Source organism: Coregonus lavaretus (assembly GCF_964263955.1).
Source record: "Coregonus lavaretus genome assembly, chromosome: 38".
Lineage (NCBI taxonomy): Eukaryota > Metazoa > Chordata > Actinopteri > Salmoniformes > Salmonidae > Coregonus > Coregonus lavaretus.
Genome location: NC_140025.1, coordinates 4,290,530 through 4,304,262, shown reverse-complemented (window position 1 = coordinate 4,304,262; position 13,733 = coordinate 4,290,530). Strand labels below are relative to the sequence as shown.

Here is a 13,733-nt window from a genome sequence, read left to right as displayed (position 1 = left end):
ACTGAAAAGTCCATGAATTGACTGAACACAGTTATTCTGCTGCTACCATAAAAACTACCGGTACACCATAGAGAATAATTGTTTAATATGTTTTACATTAAATTAGAAACTGTACATTTTCGTACCCCTCTGATAAGGTGCGATATTAGAAATGCTATAACAACTGTTATGATCAGCGTCGCGTCAGCCACTTTCAACATCCGCATCAGGTGATTGCGGAAGTAACTTCACTCTGCGGGTTCAGGGTTCCGCCTCTAAACTAACTAGCTAGCTAAATAAATGGTTATCCCTCTACCGAAAACAAACTACTTTCCTTTTTATAAGACCCATTTGGAATAAAGCAGCAAGTCACCATTGCATTCTGCAGTAGATATTTAAGGAAACATGGCTGGACGTCTACCGGCTTGTGTAGTTGACTGTGGCACAGGGTAAGTAGCAAGTGCTAATGCTAATAGCTAGCTAGCTAACAGATTAATTGGCTTTAGCTTTATACACCCAGACAGGGCAGAAATGTTGGGCGTGCAAAGTAAACCATGCAAGATAGCTAGCCAATTAGCTAACTAGTCAGCAACAACTTTTATTTGCTTAATTTCGTGAATCCAGCCAGCAAGCTAGCTAGCTAACCATTTTAGGCATAAGAAGCTACCTTGCTAGTAGCTAATTTCCATCAGGGATCCTCACTCCCTCGTTACATTAGCTGAATGCATTGCCTTTAATCTGTTACAGGAGTCTACATTTCTGTTTCAATTTATGGAAGCGTATAATTGGCCAAGACCACAGACAGTCATGACACCCTTTAGATTAGTGGTTTCCAACCTTTTTCGGTTACTATACCATCAACTGAATTTTGCTCTGCCCGGACTGAGTACCCCTGAAGTACCCCCTTATGTACACTTTACCAGTAGGCCTATGGTCTCATGAGTCTTCTCAAGTACCCCCTGTGGATGGGCCAAGTACCCCCAGGTTGGGAACCACTGCTTTAGATCATGCATCAAGATCTATAATGATTACACCATTATGATCTATATAACCCACTGAACTTTCTCATGCAATGCTTTTGTTGTAGGTACACAAAGATTGGATATGCTGGAAACACAGAGCCACAGTTTATTGTTCCGTCATGTAAGTATTTCTGTATCATACAGCAGCGTTTCCCAAACTCTGTGCACATTTTGGTTTTTGACCTAGCACTACACAGCTGATTCAAATAATCAACTAAGCTTTGATCATTGGAATCAGCTGTGTAGTGTTAGGGCAAAAAACAAAACGTGCACCCCTTGGGGTCCCGAGGACTGAGTTTGGGAAACGCTGTCATAGTCTTCTAATGATAATGTACCATGTTAATTCATATGTAGCCCTTGATCATGACTCTCAGTTCCATTCCATTACACATGAGTCATTGGATGAAGGCGTCTTCTGTACTGAGGTGATTTGTTAAGAGCTGCGACGCTCGGTCTGAACATTAACACGCATCACTTGCGGTACTGTTTTGGAATCATAAGGACCTTATCTTTCATATCAGCGAGAAATGATAATAATTTAAGAAAGGTTTTATAGGGTTAGGGTTCCCACATGGCCATATTTCCATGTTACAGCGCTTGTTTACTGAAAAGAGACAGAATACAGAGTGGATTACCTGTGCTAATTAACTATCTGCGTTTCCGAAACACCTGTGTGTAAACGGAAGATGGACGCCACAAATGTGTTGTCTGAAAAATACTGTTGGCTGCAACTGTGTTAAAACAGTGTACAGTAAGTGTGTATTTTGCATTTGTGAAATTATTTTGATGTGATATGAGGATTTATATTTCTAGAACCGTACCGCAATTGAGAATCGATTCACGTTTAGATGGAGTATTGGGCAGTTTTGGTTTCCAGATCCAATTCGCCCTTTAAACAGAACATGTAAGGTCCTTGGACTATGGAGTAATGTTAGGCTCCTTTAGTCCAATATTGGCCTAATTCATATGTAGGCGGACACACCGGACATATGGTCATTAGTCAAATTAATCTGCTGAAAGCATTTTGGTATCGGTCCTTCCTGTGTTTCTTTCTGATTGGAGTGCTCAACGGAAGTAGGCGAGCACGCCTAATTCACCCAGAAAATTAGGTCGCCTTCCTCTTGCATTGAGTCATCGAGTAGGCCCTAAATGTCGATGCTTGCTTGTTAGAGGCACCATAGACTACTTATTCAGGGATTTCCAAAATGATAAATCCAAAACATTTTTGGCTATTTTCAATCATCTTTGCCTATTCACTTGTTTACAGTACTTTAAGGCCGTACACACAGCTTGAAAGGAAGCTAGTCTAGCCTACATTCAGTGATTTGGCTCCATAGCGGAAGTCCCCTTATGCCCCCTGCTGACTAAAATAACAGACAAGCTTGCCAAGGCCACCTCCCTGTGGGACTTGAAATAGCCAGTAGATAGAAGACGTGCATGTTTAGAGGCCTGGATGGATGACAAGTAGGCCTAAAGATTTAGTGGCTACAAGGAAGTGGTTGAGGGAACAATGTTCATTGTCCAACATTATAATATGCATGCCATTTAGCAGACGCTTTTATCCAAATCGACTTAGTCATTTTACGTACGTGTGGACCCAGGATCCCAAAGTGGTCTTGGTAAATCGCTCAACTTTGTCTATGAAGTCACATTATGCAGACAGTTAAAGGCCCAATGCAGGTGTTTGTATGTCAATATCAAATAATTTCTGGGTAACAATTAAGTACCTTACTGTAATAGTGTTCCATTCAAGTGGTCAAAAATAAACAAATGGCTTTTAAGCAACAACAAAAAACTATTTATCACGCAATAATTTTGCTAGGACCCGCTGTTGATTTACAAGATATAAACCTCTAACATTTTAATTTGAGGTATTCCATTTGTTACATGTCAAGCTTTTAAATCAGATAAAAACAAATGCACATGGCATGTAATTAGGCATGCCTCTCCATTCTTTTGTATGAAATTGCGCAAACTCCAAACATATCGCTGCGTGTTGGGATACCACTTCGCTCTGGAGCCTGCAGCCCTGCTGGCTTGGTCGAAGTGGCTATCAGAGGGTCTAATTAGCCCCTACACCCTCGATAATTTTCACTCCCTCAGCTTTGAAACACTTGTGCATGTGGCGGAGGCACTCGTGAATGTGCAAATGTAGCAATAACTTTACATCCATATCTGTTCAAGGAAAAGCTGTGGTGGACTATATAGTTACCCTCCACGACTGTCTAGAAACTTGTTTGGAATTTAAGGTGTTACCCCCTATACAGATGGTTGAAGAATGAGGATGTCACCTGCAGAGAGATTAACCTAGAGAAGTCCCCTAAGCAAGCTGGTTGTGGGGCTTTGTTCACAAACACAAACAGAGCCCCAGGACAGCAACAGCAACACAATCGGACTCAACCAAATCATGAGAAAACAAAAAGGTAATTACTTGACACATTGCAAAGAATTTACAAAAAAACTGAGCTATTTCTCCCTAAACAGAGAGTGCACAGTGGCAGAATACCTGACCACTGTGACTGACCCAAAATTAAGGGAAGCTTTGACTATGTACAGACTCAGTGAGCATAGCCTTGCTATTGAGAGAGGCCGCCGTAGGCAGACCTGGCTCTCAAGAGAAGACAGGCTATGTGCACACTGCCCACAAAATGAGGTGGAAACTGAGCTACAATTTCTAACCTCGTGCCAAATTTATGACCATATTAGAGAGACATATTTTCTTCAAATTACACAGACCCACAAAGAATTCGAAAACAAATCCAATTTTGATCAACTCCCATATCTATTGGGTGAAATACCACAGTGTGCCATCACAGAAGCAATATTTTTGACCTGTTGCCACAAGAAAAGGTCAACCATTGTAAATTCAACCCATATTTGTTTATTTATTTTCCCTTTTGTACTATTTCCACATCCTTATAACACTGTACATAGCCAGATTATGACATTTGAAATGTCTCTATTCCTTTGAAACTTTTGTGAGTGTAATGTTTACTGTTCATTTTTATTTCACTTTTGTTTATTATCTACAGTATTTCACTTGCTTTGGCAATGTAAACATATGTTTCCCATGCTAATAAAGCCCTTTGAATGTAATTCATTCGGACTATTTTGAGGAAGTGATACTGGCTTTGTTCATATGGTGTCTCATGCGGGACAAACATTAGTAACGGCCACATCGAACCACACCCCCAAGACTGAAATCTTGTTTTTCTTAATGAGCAACCGAAAAACACATGCAGAATCAGTGCGTTCAGTATCTCTTAAAAAATGTGGCTATTTGTTTACTGAATTTACAAAACAAATCGAAGTAATAGGCCTACCGCTCATTGAGTTTCGTCTTTTATGTTTAGCTTCAATTCACCTATGTAACGTTGACTATCAGCACCCTCAAGTGATGATGTTTCAACCAACCATGTGCTAACCATATGTAGGCTGGTACTAAGGATTTAATTGTGTTGAATCTTCCTAAACTTCAGGTATTGCCATCAAAGAGTCAGCCAAGGTTGGAGACCAAGCCCAGCGCAGGATGATGAAGGGGGTGGACGATCTGGACTTTTACATTGGTGACGAGGCAATAGACAAACCAAATTATGCAACAAAGGTACATTGGACTTTCCAGTGATGGAGGTCTACTTAAAGGGTCAATCTGCAGTTGCTACATACATTTTTGGACTTGTAAATTATTGATATTCTTGAAGAATATAACTTATAAATGCCTCATGAGCTTAGTTCAACTGGCATATCCCATCAGGACTGAAAATATAAGCTTGTTTTACTCCAATGTTTGTAAACAAAACATGGTGAAAACTACTGTGTTGGATGGTCAGTCCTTGCAACCATATGTCTATCTATGAATTTGAGAGTGGTTACATTTCTTCTGCCCCATTACTCAGGTTTTTACTGAAACAGTGGCTGAGATTTCGCTTGGTTATTGTTTCAACTGTAGATTGCCCCTTTTTTAAGTTTAAACATAAAGTCATGCTGAATGCCTGTTAGAGCTGAGTAGCCTAATGGAAAAATAAAATGTGGGTGTGGTCCCCTTGTAACAGTGGCCCATTCGTCATGGGATCGTGGAAGACTGGGATCTCATGGAGAGGTTCATGGAACAGGTCATCTTCAAGTATCTGCGGGCAGAGCCCGAAGACCACTACTTCCTCTTGGTACGTTCATAACATGTACATTAGTGTGGAAATTATGCTACCCAGTAGCAGGGATTTATGGGATTTGTATTTGTCTTCTCCACAGACAGAGCCTCCTTTGAATACCCCTGAAAACAGAGAGTACACAGCAGAGATTATGTTTGAGTCCTTCAATGTTCCAGGTCTTTATATCGCTGTACAGGTAAATCCTCTCTACGTTCTATATTGGTTCTATATAATCTCTTCCCTGCACCTCTTCATGTTCAAGTGTCAAGTCAAACTTGATTTCGAGTGCATTATCACAACTCTCACAGAGGAAATGAGGGTGTCCATGAGGTGTCTGTGAAACCTCGGAGTGGATCTCAGTTCTGGGCCCTTTTCAAAAAGGAGTAGGAGTGCTGATCTAGGATCAAATCCCCCCCTGACTATATACCCTACCGGTCAAAAGTTTTAGAAAACCTACTCATTCAAGGGTTTTTCTTTATTTTTACTGTTTTCTACATTGTAGAATAATAGTGAAGACATCAAAACTATGAAATAACACACATGGAATCATGTCGTGAACAAATCAAAATATATTTTATATTTGAGGTTCTTCAAATAGCCACCCTAGCCTTGATGACAGCTTTGCACGCTCTTGGCATTATCTCAACCAGCTTCACCTGGAATGCTTTTCCATCAGTCTTGAAGGAGTTCCCACATATGCTTAACACTTGTTGGCTGCTTTTCCTTCACTCTGCCATCCGACTCATCCCAAACCATCTCAATTGGGTTGAGGTCGGGGGATTGTGGAGGCCAGGTCATCTGATGCAGCACTCCATAGGCCTTACACAGCCTGGAGGTGTGTTGGGTCATTGTCATGTTGAAAAACAAATTATAGTCCCACTAAGCCCAAACCAGATGGGATGGCGTATCGCTGCAGAATGCTGTGGTAGCCATGCTGGTTAAGTGTGCCTTGAATTCTAAATAAATCACAGTGTCACCAGCAAAGCACCCCCACACCATAACACCTCCTCCTCCATGCTTTAAGGTGGGAACTACACATTCGGAGATCATCCGTTCACCCACACCGCGTCTCACAAAGACACGGCGGTTGGAACCAAAAATCTCAAATTTGGACTCCAGACCAAAGGACACATTTCCACTGGTCGAATGTCCATTGCTTGTGTTTCTTGGCCCAAGCATGTCTCTTCTTATTATTGGTGTCCTTTAGTAGTGGTTCCTTTGCAGCAATTCGACCATGAAGGCCTGATTCACACGGTCTCCTCTGAACAGTTGATGTTGAGATGTGTCTGTTACTTGAACTCTCTGAAGCGTTTATTTGGGCTGCAATTTCTGAGGCTGGTAACTCTAATGAACTTATCCTCTGCAGAAGAGGTAACTCTGGGTCTTCCATTCCTGTGGCGGTCCTCATGAGAGCCAGTTTCATCATAGCGCTTGATGGTTTTTGCGACTGCACTTGAAGAAACGTTCTTGACATTTTCGCGTTGACTGACCTTCACTGTCGTTTCTCTTTGCTTATTTGAGCTCTTCTTGCCATAATATGGACTTGGTCTTTTACCAAACCTTATCACAACACAACTGATTGGCTCAAACTTATTAAGAAGGAAATAAATTCCACAAATTAACTTTTAAGAAGGCACATCTGTTAATTGAAATGAATTACAGGTGACTACCTCATGAATCTGGTTGAGAGAATGCCAAAGTGTGCAAAGCTGTCGTCAAGGCAAAGGGTGGCTATTTGAAGAATCTCAAATATAAAATATGTTTTGATTTGTTTAACACTTTTTTGGTTAGTACATCATTCCATTTGTGTTATTTCATAGTTTTGATGTCTTCACTATTATTCTACAATGTAGAAAATAGTAAAAGTAAAGAAAAACCCTTGAATGAGTAGGTGTTCTAAAACTTTTGACCGGTAGTGTATAATCGTATTGATTGTGATCTAAAGGGCTAAACTGATCCTAGATTAGCACTCCTGATCTGAGAGACTTTGTGAATACGGGTTGTCATCATTAGTGGAAAGTGACAGGGTCTGTGTTTTCCTCCTCAGGCGGTCCTGGCGCTGGCAGCCTCCTGGACCTCCAGACAATTGGGCGAGAGGACCCTGACTGGGACGGTGATTGACAGCGGTGATGGGGTCACCCACGTCATCCCAGTGGTGGGTACATGCCTTCGATCATCATTACATATTATCTTTCCTAGAACTGGGTCATGTTTAGTAGGTAGCGAACGTTTTGAACCAAAGTGAAACGGGTAGGTATTTCCTGAACTTGTCCAACATGAACACATTTTCTTAATCTGCTGCAAAAGATTTGAACACGACTCAGATGTATTCTACCTATATACACTGCTCAAAAAAATAAAGGGAACACTTAAACAACACAATGTAACTCCAAGTCAATCACACTTCTGTGAAATCAAACTGTCCACTTAGGAAGCAACACTGATTGACAATAAATGTCACATGCTGTTGTGCAAATGGAATAGACAACAGGTGGAAATTATAGGCAATTAGCAAGACACCCCCAATAAATAAGTGGTTCTGCAGGTGGTGACCACAGACCACTTCTCAGTTCCTATGCTTCCTGGCTGATGTTTTGGTCACTTTTGAATGCTGGCGGTGCTTTCACTCTAGTGGTAGCATGAGACAGAGTCTACAACCCACACAAGTGGCTCAGGTAGTGCAGCTCATCCAGGATGGCACATCAATGCGAGCTGTGGCAAGAAGGTTTGCTGTGTCTGTCAGCGTAGTGTCCAGAGAATAGAGGCGCTACCAGGAGACAGGCCAGTACATCAGGAGACATGGAGGAGGCCGTAGGAGGGCAACAACCCAGCAGCAGGACTGCTACCTCCGCCTTTGTGCAAGGAGGAGCAGGAGGAGCACTGCCAGAGCCCTGCAGCAGGCCACAAATGTGCATGTGTCAGCTCAAACGGTCAGAAACAGACTCCATGAGGGTGGCATGAGGGCCCGACTTCCACAGGTGGGGGTTGTGCTTACAGCCCAACACCGTGCAGGACGTTTGGCATTTGCCAGAGAACACCAAGATTGGCAAATTCGCCACTGGCACCCTGTGGTCTTCACAGATGAAAGCAGGTTCACACTGAGCACATGTGACAGACATGACAGAGTCTGGAGACGCCGTGGAGAACGTTCTGCTGCCTGCAACATCCTCCAGCATGACCGGTTTGGCGGTGGGTCAGTCATGGTGTGGGGTGGCTTTTCTTTGGGGGGGCCGCACAGCCCTCCATGTGCTCGCCAGAGGTAGCCTGACTGCCATTAGGTACCGAGATGAGATCCTCAGACCCCTTGTGAGACCATATGCTGGTGCGGTTGACCCTGGGTTCCTCCTAATGCAAGACAATGCTAGACCTCATGTGGCTGGAGTGTGTCAGCAGTTCCTGCAAGAGGAAGGCATTGATGCTATGGACTGGCCCGCCCGTTCCCCAGACCTGAATCCAATTGAGCACATCTGGGACATCATGTCTCGCTCCATCCACCAACGCCACGTTGCACCACAGACTGTCCAGGAGTTGGCGGATGCTTTAGTCCAGGTCTGGGAGGAGATCCCTCAGGAGACCATCCGCCACCTCATCAGGAGCGTGCCCAGACGTTGTAGGGAGGTCATACAGGCACGTGGAGGCCACACACACTACTGAGCCTCATTTTGACTTGTTTTAAGGACATTACATCAAAGTTGGATCAGCCTGTAGTGTGGTTTTCCACTTTAATTTTGAGGGTGACTCCAAATCCAGACCTCCATTGGTTGATAAATTTGATTTCCATTGATCATTTTTGTGTGATTTTGTTGTCAGCACATTCAACTATGTAAAGAGAAAAGTATTTAATAAGATTATTTCATTCATTCAGATCTAGGATGTGTTGTTTAAGTGTTCCCTTTATTTTTTTGAGCAGTGTACTATTGCTAACACATACATGGTAACATATTAATAGATTGTGTTATCGATGGTGTTGTGTTTTCTTCCAGGCGGAAGGCTACGTCATCGGTAGCTGTATAAAGCACATCCCCATCGCTGGTCGAGACATCACCTACTTCACCCAGCAGCTGCTGAGAGAGAGGGAGGTGGGCATCCCACCAGAGCAGTCATTGGAAACAGCCAAAGCCGTCAAGGTACCTGCACACTTATAACTTAAGGAATGATTAAATGTATTATTTGTGAGCATTTCTCTGGTTCAACAGCAGAGGTCAGTATTGCTGTACCAATTGACTAGAGATGTACAGTCACAGATCATGACTCCTTATTGTAAGCTCTTTGGCATCTACCCAGTGTCTTGTGTACACTCAATTATGACTTACAATTGATAATTATTCCATTATGTGTTCCAGGAAAGGTTCAGCTATGTCTGCCCTGACCTGGTGAAAGAGTTCAACAAGTACGATACGGACGGCTCCAAGTGGATCAAGCAGTACACGGGCATCAACTCCATCAGCAAGAAGGAGTTCACCATCGACGTGGGCTATGAGCGCTTCCTCGGCCCCGAGATCTTCTTCCACCCAGAGGTATGATCCCATTTGATTTTTCCATATGAAACGTTTCGATTATTTAAAAAATAACGGGTTTCGATTTTGTTTTAAACATGAAATGAATTGTGCATTATGTGGGTTGAATGCTATAACAACACAGAATAAAACAATGGTAGTGACTGCCCATTACTGCTTATTACTTATTAACCATCATTTATTCACATTACTTTAAGAAAATATTTCAGTTGTGTATATTACATTTGTTTTATTTGATGACTTTATTATTTCATTCCAAGTCATCGTCTCATCTCTATAGAGCTGCTGCCTATGCTGTCTGAAGAGCTACAAAATAGTGATTTTGTCTAAGTAAATAAGGCATATTTTTTTGACTGCTGAATACCAACTATCAATCACTTAGATCATGTATGTTCAGTTAGAGATACCTCTCGACGCAACAGCTGCTCTCTATATCACCTCACGATCGCGCATTCTTCTCTCTTCAGTAGTAGGCGTAAAAGAAACACAGACCGGACAAGTAGATGCGCAATGGATTATGGTCATTGTAGTTAATTACCACGTTTATGCACTAAACTATGTAGAATATTGGCTTGTTGGAAACTACAACTCCCTACTACATTGCACAGTTCAGGCTGGATCTGATTTATCTCTAAGGAAACTGTGTGATGTGCTGCATTGAGCTCACAGAAACCCGAACGAAATGGAATTCAAATAATTGAACTAACGTTGGTCAATTAGTAGTTTAAAAACCGAAAAATAACCGAAATGTTAGTTTATCACTCAGCACTAATTGTATCATAATAACATTGGTTTTATATGTTGTACTTTTCTCCTCCCCCAGTTTGCCAACCCTGACTTCACCCAGCCCATCTCAGAGGTTGTTGATGAGGTCATTCAGAACTGCCCTATTGACGTCAGACGTCCTCTCTATAAGGTACGTCTGGGGAGTTCAAGTTCGTTTTATTTCATTCACATGGCAGGCGACAAGAACATTGTGTTTGACAATATGAAAGAAGGTCTCATGATTAATTGAAACAATAACCCTATGCCAGATACTGAGACTGGTCTCCAACCAGAAGTTATGAGATTATGTATGTGGATGAAATGTGTTTTACTTTCCAAATGATCTATTCAGGAGTATGTCAAGGTTCCAAGTGTATATTTACCTTGTCTGTTGCTATGCAGAACATTGTGCTCTCTGGAGGCTCCACTATGTTCAGGGACTTTGGCCGTCGTCTGCAGAGGGACCTGAAGAGGACAGTGGACGGCAGACTGAAACTCAGTGAGGAACTGAGCGGTGGCAAGTTGAAGGTGAGAACAGATTTCATTTGACCTAGTCAGCTGATGTACTCTATAGGAATGCTACAGGTTTATGGGTGTTGTCGCTCCAAAATAATGTCATATTTTGCATTTCCAGCATAATCATCGGTGTTATTGGCTCAATAATGAGGCGTTTTATGTTTTTTTGCCAGCCCAAACCCATCGACGTGCAAGTCATCACTCACCACATGCAGAGATACGCTGTTTGGTTCGGCGGGTCCATGTTGGCATCAACTGTGAGTTCTAAAACCGAGAGGGATCTTTGTCTGTTAACTCATGTTACTATCGGAAATGAATATTATACTGATTCAAAAGCTCGGGACAGACACTTGAGGAGGCTTTGTTAGCCTAGGTTAGAATATAAAATAGCAAACTTGAAAGGAAAAATATACACCAACCAATAATAACGGTCATATCTACTCTTTCCTCAGCCGGAGTTTTACCAAGTGTGCCACACCAAAAAAGACTATGAGGAGATCGGACCGAGCATCTGCCGCCATAACCCTGTCTTCGGGGTCATGTCTTAAAAGGACTTCCCTCAGTTATCACTGGAGCTTGCAGTTGGAGCAGAATGGAGTGGACGGACAGAGGCAGAGTGGCATTACTGCACTACGGTCACTGCTTAATCTAGCCTATTTCCAGGGCTGCGGTTACAGACAAAATACAGGAAGAGAATGACATAGAAATAGAATGACTAGATTCTATTCCTATGGAGAATGACTCATTTATCAACTGCAGACCAAACTATCAGGCTGACCAACGGAGGTGAATATCTATGTAAAGGAGAAGGAAATGGTGTCTTAAAGCCAAAAGCATTTTCAGAGCAATTGTGTGGACACAAAACAATGTGTAAGATCATGATAATAAAGTCAACTCATGTATGGTTAAGTATGTGCCCGATGTATGTTATTATTATGGTATCCACACATACAGCAATGAAGTACAGAGTTGGATTATATTTAGTCAATAGCTCTTTTTTTCAGATGCACTTCTCTGTGTGTTCAAGGGTAGAGCTTGTTTATATTTCCTATTATTTCGTTTTTATATAAGAATAAAAAAATTGGGGGGGGGCATGAACGCATAACCCATGTAACATTGACAGTGGTTGTATTCTCGCAAACTATAACGTAGTCTTAACATCTGCAGTTTTGTTGTGTGGTCGCTTTGTGGATTGGTTTGGAATAATCCCTGAATCATACAGTATCTTCACAAAAAAAGTTACATTTTATTATCAGTTCAATTGAAATGACTGTTAGACCATCATTGCTGTCGAGGATCTCGTGTATTTGACCATGTGCCCAATCTGGATTTCAACGCCTACCCACATTCCAATAAAGGCAGAGAGATATTTATATAAATGTGTCTCCATGGTTATGACCTGAAAGGACTACTTTAATGGTACAGTAAGTGTCTTAAATCGAGAAAGTGCTTTCGCTACATTACTTTCAAACCAAGGTGAATGAACAATGCAGTAAACTGAAGATGAAATGATATTCAGCAAGTCTTACGACAATGGAATATTTCTTCATAATCCTCCCCACACCAACACATTTCAGTTAGCGTCTTCATTAGAAATTAACATAAAATAGACATGAGTTGTATATACCAAAGATGGTGGATAAATGAAGATGTTTAATATGACGGTTTACCATTTAAAATCAAGGTTCCTGTCTGTAGGTGGGCGTTCCCTCTCACGTGAGCATGCTTTCCCGCATGAGCTCACAGTTCCTCCATAAAGGTTGTGTTCCCCTGCTCATACATTGCATGCATCAAATCAAATTTTATTGGTCACATACAAGTGTTTAGCGAAATGCTTGTGTTTCTAGCTCCGACAGTGCAGTATATCTAACAAGTAATATCTAACAATTTCACAACATATACCCAATACACACAAATCTAAATAAAGCAACGGAATTAAGAATATATAAATAAATTAAAATGTTTATTTTTAATTCACAATTTCTAGAAGCAATGAGAATAGAAAGGTTCAGAACTTTTGTAAAACATTACAGTACGGTTGAAATATATATATGGCAAATAGAAATCCTATATGGATGGTGTTAAGAGATAGATGGGAGGTATTGAATAGAGTTGAAGGATGGGACTAATAACAAATAACAACAAATAATAACAAAGATAGCTAATAATGTAAGCATACTGTGTCCATAATAAGTATATAGGTTGTATGTTGGGAGCTTTTGGGAAAGAGCACAGTTAGAAAGATATGGCATATAGAAGCAAACCGGATGGACATCATGAAAATGATCGGAGAGGTTGAGAGTAGAAGAAGTTCAGGAGCAAAAAAAAAAAAAAAAAACAAAAAAAAAAATATATATATATATATATATATATATATATATAATATAATCTTTGTAAAATTAACTGTGTCCATAAGGTGTAGATAGTACGTATAGACCGGAAGTAGAGGCCTGGGCATTGTTGTTCACTAATTTACTCCAAGTAGGGAAAGGATGGCGGGGTTGAAAAGTAATAAAGGGGAGTATATATATAAAAAACATGGGGGATTGGAAGTGATGCAGACAATTACATTGATAAAAGATACAATCTATCTGCAATATTAAGCTGATCCACCCCCCCCAAAAAATAAAAATAAAAAATAAAATAAGAATATATAAATAAATATATGGACGAGCGGCATAGACTAAGATTTACATTTTGGTCATTTAGTAGACGCTCTTATCCAGAGCGACTTACAGTTAGTGCATACATTTTCATACTGGTCCCACGTGGGAATCGAACCCACA

The 13,733-nt window shown here is 41.2% G+C and overlaps 1 protein-coding gene across 2 annotated transcripts; it reads left to right on the top strand.

Annotated features, from left to right (window-relative positions):
* Positions 1-229: 229 nt before the first annotated feature.
* On the top strand, positions 230-11,856 carry LOC311111985 (actin-related protein 3). Of its 2 annotated transcripts, XM_084154937.1 has the most exons (13): positions 233-428; positions 1,067-1,122; positions 3,269-3,424; positions 4,481-4,605; positions 5,054-5,164; positions 5,250-5,345; positions 7,197-7,304; positions 9,133-9,276; positions 9,493-9,666; positions 10,490-10,582; positions 10,834-10,959; positions 11,121-11,204; positions 11,400-11,856. In XM_084154937.1, the coding sequence occupies exons 3-13, from the start codon at positions 3,409-3,411 to the stop codon at positions 11,493-11,495; spliced, it is 1,173 nt and encodes a 390-aa protein (XP_084011063.1). In that variant the 5' UTR covers positions 233-428; positions 1,067-1,122; positions 3,269-3,408; the 3' UTR covers positions 11,496-11,856. The 2 variants fall into 2 exon arrangements, with proteins under 2 accessions (XP_084011062.1, XP_084011063.1); XM_084154936.1 differs by lacking the exon at positions 3,269-3,424 and having other exon boundaries at positions 230-428.
* The last annotated feature ends 1,877 nt before the right edge of the window (positions 11,857-13,733 follow it).